The sequence below is a fragment of the Anguilla rostrata genome, chromosome 15 (assembly GCF_018555375.3).
Source record: "Anguilla rostrata isolate EN2019 chromosome 15, ASM1855537v3, whole genome shotgun sequence".
NCBI classification, from domain to species: Eukaryota; Metazoa; Chordata; class Actinopteri; order Anguilliformes; family Anguillidae; genus Anguilla; species Anguilla rostrata.
In genome coordinates, this window is record NC_057947.1 from 10,761,555 (window position 1) to 10,770,154 (window position 8,600).

Here is an 8,600-nt window from a genome sequence, read left to right on the forward strand (position 1 = left end):
ATTACAGTAAAGTACTTGAATGAAGGCATATATTACAGTACAGTAGTTCACTGAAGGCTTATATTACGGTACAGTACAGTACTGAAGGCCTATATTATAGTACATACTGTACGGAGGGCCTATGCTACAGTATTACAGTGCGTTTACAGAAGATACTGTTCTCCTGTGACACAAGTGCACACTGCTTTCTTATCTCACACCTGTTCTTCTCTCACAGTCCTTTGCACCTACGGCACAGATGCGCATACACATACCGATTTAGGTTACCTTATAGTATATCTTTGTAATGTATCAGATATTAATTATGGATAATATTCAATAAATAGAAATATGAAATGTATTCTCTTATTTGTTTTAAAACAGCATATTTTGGACAATGGTATACATTTCAGAACATTTCAGAAACAGGAACAAGCTTACATATCGCGTTTACACATCAGTCAGCATAAAGTCCAAATATAATGTGACATATTTCTGCTTATGAGGATTAAACAGTAAATAAAATGGTAATTCAGATTTTGCATTTCGAACCACTTCACTCCATTGTGCACCAAATTGCCAAAATGGACCAATTAAGAATAATTTCATAGAAGACACGCATAGTTGATAATTACAATGTATGTATGAACCAAACACATGTTTAAAATTCACCCATGAACAAAAAGCTTTGCAAGATACTTAGAAATTTCGGAAATTCATCGGGATATTACTTGCTGGACGGCTAAATGGTGGATCGTGTATTTATTTACACGTCCTTTTTGGACCTTTATGTCCGGCGGAGAGCGGTTGGACGTCCGCAGGAGTGCTTCAGTGAAACTAAAATCCCGGCGTATTGCTCCCACAAGAGGGCATTGTTGTTTAATTTAACCCCAGTAACCACACTAAAAGGACGTAAGGTACACGTATATGTAGCTATGCTTTTATAATCATAGTTGATTCTGTGTGTTTAATAGGCTACCGATTACAAATTTGCCGTGATAAATATAAGCATTCTTTTCAGTCTCAGGACCAAATCACCCTACTTAGAAAAGAGCAGTGTTTACTACAGAGAAAGCCCCAACAGGGCAGCCTGGACACACAGCTACACAGTTGTAAGCCATTTGATAGCTTCGACCAAATACCATGTTCACTGGATTTCAAACGAAGAGGAGTCGCTAAATCTGCGTGGGACGATGCGGCTCAGAGTAAATGCGGAGAAATAGTTTTGACCGAACTTGGTGCTGAAAATTCCAACGCAGCCTTTGACGAGGATCTAACATCCTACACGTAAGTTGCATGTAGGTTTTCAAAAAGATATGTGTAGTTTTTTTTTTGTAAAGAGATAAGGTTCTGCAGCCCACTGACAGACTGTTTCGTTTATGCAGTTTGCCACAAACCAAACGGAGTAGTGCGGGATTTGCGTTTTCATGAAGAAACATGACACTATTTGTAAAATATTATTTGCTGCGATCCGAGAGGTCGCTTCTGTTTAAATTATCATGCAGTTAACTTCCAGATGTACACTCAAAGGTAGGTTATGAAGTACCACCACATACTGCCAGATTAAGACAACGTTAACATGTGGCCATGGGTTTGGTATGGATCAGATTTATCATTTACTAAAGACAGGCAAATACTGCGATAAATAGAAATTTAATGCTTTTACCGTATAGGCTCGAAAAGGGGGCTTAACCTTCCAGCCACGCCGATAGCGCATGCAGGATGGTACTTATGAAGTAAATGTATTGCTCTGTATGTATATTTCTGCTATGTTGTGGTTGTGGTTTTCCAGTTGACCTTGCGTTTTCACATAGGGGCTGCTCGCGTTTTATACATTAGCGCTATTCCAGGGAAAAGGAATGATTCCGTAAAATTCTTAATTTCTGGACACTGTCCATTTCGCGTCCACTAGCGCACTAATAATTAACGTATTTCGATTGACAAAACATGAAAACGGAATCAGTTCAGTGCTGAGATGTACATTTTATATGTAAGCTGACTAGCCTGCGCCAGTCTGTTGATTTATTGTGTCTTTCTGTATCAAATTTCACTGTCTTTGCAATTACTGAATGAAACTAATAGCTCTCGCGGATTTGTACATGAAGTGCACGGCTGGCGCGGGGACACATCCCACGTAGCTATACGTATAGCGCCTCAACAGGGTCGATATGCTGTCGTTGCCAATACGAACCGCTAGAACTAGACATCTCAATGTTTCGAGCTTATCATTTAAAAGTTGATGCTTCTCTAACTTCATGCTTACCGGGTAATAGGCCGTACATTGCACTGGCTCCGAGCAGCTGAAACCATGGACGTTTTTATGCTTGCTTTGGATTAAGAAGCATTTGTAAATAAGTCAGTCTGCTATGTATTTATTCCCTGATTGAAATCTTGACACCTGTCTTACTTCTGACTTGTTATTACCTGTCCACAATGAAAGATTTGTCCAATTTTCTATTTCCTGCCTGCGTTACAGGACAGGAGGGTGAATTTCTGGGGTCATGGGTCTGAATTGGTTGAGGTGATTCTAAAGTGAAAACGAAAAGTGCTTGGCGGGAGGTTTCTTTGGAAAACAAGGCTTTGAAAGTGGTTTTGGCTTGCTTAACGGGGAACAGGTACTTCAGCGAAGGGTCACTGTGCTGTAGAACAGTATTACATTACATTTCATGGGTGGAGCCAGTATTTTGGGGAGGTGCTCACCATCATGAAGACTGCGGATGGTGACAGGTTGAGAATTGATTGCGGAACTCCATACTAATTTTCAGCCAGGGGGGTGGGCGGAGGTGGGTAGCTAACCAGAAGAGAGAAGAGCATGGTGTTTACCATGGGGTCCCAGGCAGGTTCTGTTCCATCAGTCCAGCAACGTAACTGGCCCTTCCGTAGTGTGGTGTGGCTGGGCAGTTAGCGCCCGGCTGATTGGCTGTAGAAGGAAATGAGAGTTCTCTGTTGACCTTCCAGGCTGTGTACATGGCAGAAATGCCACTTGGAGGGAAGGCCAACTGCTGATCCTGTTATCCGAGCTCAGAGACAGAGCAGCAGGGGAAAGGGATTACAGTGCTTTCACTCCATTGCACCTGTATCAGGGCAAATCTAATGGGTGTTTAATCAATATGGAGATGGTATACCTGCAAGAAACATTTAGATTCTCTCTGGAAATAACAACTGAGAGTAATTAGGGGTCTTCAGCTTTTCCTGGAATCCGTCTGAAATAAAATAAATATGGTGTGTGTGCGTGTATGTGAGTGTATGCGTGTGTGTGTGTGTGTGTGTTTTAATTTGACCGCTGCTTTTGGAAACCGCCCAGTCCAGCCTCTGACTCACCTGCCATACTGTGTGATCTACCAGCAAGGGTAGAAGATGCTAAGTCACTGTGTAACTCTCAGGGCCAGCAGTGTTGCCTGTGATGTGGCGTCTTTTCATTGGCTGTCGTGGGAAAACAGGAAGACTGCTCTCTGAAATGCTCTCCCTCTCTTTCCTCCTTAAACAGTGCCGATTAGGGATGCCTGCGAGAGGGATCTGGAGTGTGGCCGGCAGTCTGGAGCTTTCCGGAACCGAGGGGATGAAGATGGCCTCCTAGCTACTGCGCCCAGAATCCTCTGAAAAAAACACACACACACACTCGCTCATCTGGGGAAGGGGAGGGGGAGGGGGGGAGGGGGGGACACATTAGCCTGTTCTTAAAAAAAAAAAAGTCCCCTCTGCCTTCAGACCAATGCTGCATTATTTATAGCATGGGATGCATCAAGTCCAAGCGCAGCAGGCGGGCCGAGGACGCCAAGCCCGCCGAGAAGGCCGACCGGCCGCCGAGCCAACAGGGGGGCGAGAAGGCAGCCCTGGTCGCCTCGGAGACGGGGCCGGGCCGGGACTCCCCCAAAATTGACCCGGTGCTGCTGGACTACGCCCAGCGGCTGTCGGAGGAGATCGTGGCGCGGGCGGTGCAGCAGTGGGCGGAGGTAGACAGTCGCTACGGCGACATCCCCTACATCGAGTGCGACCTGCCCTGAGGCCCGCTCAGAAGGCAGACCGCCACGGCGGGGAGCCCCTCTCCTGCTCTTCCTCTTCCTCCTCCTACTCCTTGTCGTGCCGTGTCTGAGGTCCGTCCGCCAGGAGCAGGGCAGGGGGAGCGGTAAATCTTTCACCCCCCCGTGAGTCGCCCCCCTTTGTCTGGGACAGTTGGGTGTGAAGAATCTTCGTCAGACGCCACACCCCTTAAGTCTGCCCGGACGGAGGTGCGTGGCGTTAAACGCAAGGATCCCCCTTGAGCTGCGTTCAGTTACGCAGCTTGTGTTTAATCAAACCGCTAATATGCTACTCTGCGTATACGCACACGGTTTCACGAGCGCGGTCCGGTGACCTTGAGTAGCCGTGTCTGATCACGTGACCCCCTTTCAGCTCAGCTTCACGCTCGCGCCTCTGGGGATACAAGTTATGACATTAGCACAAAAAATTACACGCGGCAAAAAAATCACATAGTTTAAATAAACAAAAGCACACAGACATGGACGGGCCCTCTCACATTGCTTGAGGGCGACCGGTTGCCAGTTACTCTTCAGCCTGGCTTTCACACACGCCAAGGTCACAGAAGGGACACAGGCCGTACCCACAGGGATTGATGATGACTATGATGTGGACGTCATATCGCAGTGATGAAGCAGCATAGCCTATCGATAAATTTTCGCGGCAGGAAGTCGGGCTGGTGGGAGGGAGTGTACGGTACTGCAGTTAAATGAAAATCTGACATCTGCTCAGCCGGCGTGCTGGTGTCGAAATTCAGCCCCCGACGATGGAGTTATTAATAGGCATCTTGTGCCCCGCTATCAACTTATAGTGTAACATACAGGACCACTGCAGTGCCCCTCAACCCCACCCACACCCCCACAGAAAACCTACTCAAATAACAGCCTAAGATACATTGCAGAACCAAAGGAGCGAATTTCAGCAGAGGAACATGGGATCTCCAGGAGGAAGGAGAGAGAACTGAAATGACCGTTCAGCCTGAGGCCCATTCAACGACCCTGCGAATCACGAGAAGATCAGCTCCGGTCAAGGATGTTCAAGACCGGTCATTTTGACCGTTACGAAGTCGGCTAAGTGCTACTGAAACGCAACGCCAAAACATATTATCATTTACTGCCATCTGCCAATTGTATTATGCAGCACAATTCTCCGTGGCCTTGGCGTTCGCTAATGTTAATGTTGTTATGAAATAGCCCGATGCTGTTTAAAATCCAAAACATGCACAACGGAAAATGGAGAGGAACACATCTCTCTCTGAATGGATAACGCAAGCACAGTAGCATTTGTGTGTGAGATGTTTTTATACAATAGCAGTGAATTATCCCTTTGTACAATTTATAATAAAATGGGTAATGTTAAACAGCAATTTAAGACACCCCTGTATGCTTAGACAGTGCAGTGGTAACCCAGCTGACAGTCTAGGCCCAAGGACACAGAGACTGCCGGGGCCTTAGGACTGGAATCCAGTTAAGCCAGAACTTCAGAGCTGCACAGTATACAGCTGTGTCTGGAGTAACCAATCAGAACAGGGAAAAATGGCAACCATACTTTTCTACAGAAAAGTGCAAGATGATGTCAATTTTACTTCTGTGTTATGTCTAGATTTTGAACAGGGTATATTGTACAGTATATCACAAACAGGACATAGCCATCATTTTAAAGCCTTACAAACAAAGGTTTATATATTACAGTTTAGAAATGCTCTATGAGTTGTTATTTTAAGAGGCCTTTAAACAAACTATGTAGCTGTGTGTTGTTGACAGTGTTATATGGATACTGTCCAACAATGAATCCAATCCAGAATAAATTGACAAAATATAATAATTACATTCCTTAAGTGATTCAGGTTGAGAGATTCATCCAATGGGCCACCAACAAAGGCAAATTATGCAAATAACCGATAAAGCTGCATTAGCTTACAAACTGCATTTCCAAACTAGATTCCTACTTTTTTTTCAACAAAATTAATGGTTGGAGTCTAAATAACTAAATAACCACAGGAAGGAGAAACATTAGGAAAATTCATATTGCAGCATTAATTTAATTGATGGTGCCCTCTTAATTAATTTATAAAGGCAGGGCTGTTCTGTGTATCATGGTTCAAAAGAAAAATAGGCCGAAACCTGTATTGTACCAGAAGCCTGCGAAGTATAAAAATTTGCTTTATTAAATATTGGCCTTTCGATTTTCGATTACCACTTAGTACAGTCATAAGTTCTTCCCATACATTCTTCAAGTGCCGATGCATTTGCTGTTGGGATACTATGGACAGTAAGTTAACTTAAAAAGGAAAACATCTTCTAATCTTATCCTACCACTATCTTAAGATCCGCTGCGATTAATCCCTGTGTGACAGAAGTAACAAGATAGCAACTATTTTTACATTTCCAGACCATGGAAGATGAGATATAGCTCTGTATAGGTAACACGCCTTTTAATGAAATGATTTTTGATCTCTGTTGTATTGTCTAGCCAGGTACTACTTGCCTTCAGTTCAGCTGCCACTGTACAGGCCAGTAAATGATGATGTGCTGCCAATTCATGCAAAATAATAAAAAATAAAAGCCCATACCCCACTTTAGTCTTCATATTAGTGCTTCCAGATTATTCCAAGCCTAGCAACAGGGGCCGAGAGGGCAGGTGGTCGTGCTGGTGATGGAGAGCCACACGTTTGAATCTCACATGGGGTATTGCTGTGGTATCGTTTCACATAGAAACGGGCAGCCATCTTATTTTGGCCATTAAGGCTATCGATTTCTACTTTTCTTTATGTTGTAGACAAAAAAGTGACATTCATAAAAGGTAAAACAACATTTCATTGATGAAACCGCTGAATCATTAGCCTCGCGTTAACTTGAGACCACCGAGTGTAAATCTTTTACTGTATGAATTTTATGACTGTGCACTAATGAGCAAGGCCGTTTATAACCGGTGTATAAGTGCGTGGACCACAGCCAGAGCCCAGCCCAGATAAATCTTCAGTTGGTCAGCGTATGAGGAACCTTGCGAGCATTTTGCCTGTGTTAGGAGAATTGATTCCCTTAGTGCTTCTGACTATTTGCAACGCCCTTTGGAAGAAATTCTCTTCTTTCTCATGCATCGACATGGCAAATGCGTTTAGCACCTTGTATCCACCATCTTGATAGCTGCTGCTGCTTACAGGACACAAATTAAGATTTGATTTTAGCGGGGATTTTAACTTTGAAAAAGAACATCGGAAAGCCCATGGCAGTATAGCCACTGTACTACATATTTAGCAGTCGCAGAGTATTCAAACTATGTTCCTCATGAATAAGTTATATTTCTTTATAACCAGCGTTTATAGTTATTTGACATTTAAAACTTAATTGTTGATCTCTAAATTACTCAGCTTGCAGAAAATTTGCAAGCAAATGATCAATTCAGCGCCATTTCCATGATTCTCAGAATGCTTCATACAAGTGTTTCTGTCAATGGAATGCACCCCTTTTTTAAAACTGTAAAATGAACTCAGGTACAACCCAAATATGTTGACATAGAGAGTAAGCTTGCTTTAGGATTGTGAGTACCGAGCAGCACTAGTTCTAGATCACTAAATGCCAGGCATGTGTGTGGAGTACTAAGCAGCACTAGTTCTAGATCACTAAATGCCAGGCATGTGTGTGGAGTACCGAGCAGCACTAGTTCTAGATCACTAAATGCCAGGCATGTGTGTGGAGTACCGAGCAGCACTAGTTCTAGATCACTAAATGCCAGGCATGTGTGTGGAGTACCAAGCAGCACTAGCTCTGGATCACTAAATGCCAGGCATGTGTGTTGAGTACCGAGCAGCACTAGCTCTGGATCACTAAATGCCAGGCATGTGTGTAGAGTACCGAGCAGCACTAGTTCTGGATCACTAAATGCCAGGCATGTGTGTAGAGTACCAAGGAGCACTAGTTCTGGATCACTAAATGCCAGGCATGTGTGTTGAGTACTGAGCAGCACTAGCTCTGGATCACTAAATGCCAGGCATGTGTGTTGAGTACTGAGCAGCACCAGTTCTGGATCACTAAATGCCAGGCATGTGTGTAGAGTACCGAACAGCACTAGCTCTGGATCACTAAATGCCAGGCATGTGTGTTGAGTACCGACCAGCACTAGCTCTGGATCACTAAATGGCAGGCATTTACAGGACCAGGGTTGCAGACCCCTGTTATGGTGGTATATTGGATTCCCCCCACCTCCTACCCCCCCATGCTCGCTGCAAATAGAAGCTTCCATAACCGTGCCACCGTGCCCTTTTTGTAATCATTAGACTTGTTTCTGGGTTGCCACATCAAAGGGAAATTCACTCATCTTCCCATGCTGGTCAAGCACACAGCTTAGAGAGAAGGAGACCTCCCTCTACAAAGGTACCCTGGGTTAATGAGCATCAGGCGTCTGTCAACACCGGGCTGAAAAATGACACAATCTGGCAGCCCTTGGCACTGGCGGGTTCAGCGTTTCAGAATCAGCAGCACCGAAACTCGAAACGAGGGCTTCTGAGCCCCCCATCGCGCAGCGGTAATGGGCAAGTGTGGCTCGGGCTGGGAGCTGGACTAATGAAGCTAATTGGTTTATTTTACTGAGATGATGATCAGATT

The 8,600-nt window shown here is 44.5% G+C and overlaps 1 protein-coding gene across 2 annotated transcripts; it reads left to right on the forward strand.

Annotated features, from left to right (window-relative positions):
• The first annotated feature begins 711 nt into the window (after positions 1-711).
• On the forward strand, positions 712-6,577 carry LOC135240797 (small membrane A-kinase anchor protein-like). Of its 2 annotated transcripts, none has more exons than XM_064310726.1 (2): positions 712-1,266; positions 3,467-6,577. In XM_064310726.1, exon 2 carries the CDS (start codon positions 3,711-3,713, stop codon positions 3,981-3,983), a length of 273 nt encoding a protein of 90 aa, XP_064166796.1. In that variant the 5' UTR covers positions 712-1,266; positions 3,467-3,710; the 3' UTR covers positions 3,984-6,577. The 2 variants fall into 2 exon arrangements, with proteins under 2 accessions (XP_064166796.1, XP_064166797.1); XM_064310727.1 differs by lacking the exon at positions 712-1,266 and adding an exon at positions 1,290-1,509.
• Positions 6,578-8,600: the final 2,023 nt, after the last annotated feature.

Excerpts from the sequence above, each read along its gene's own strand:
- LOC135240797 (XM_064310726.1), top strand. The coding sequence starts at position 3,711 with ATGGGATGCATCAAGTCCAAGCGCAGCAGGCGGGCCGAGGACGCCAAG.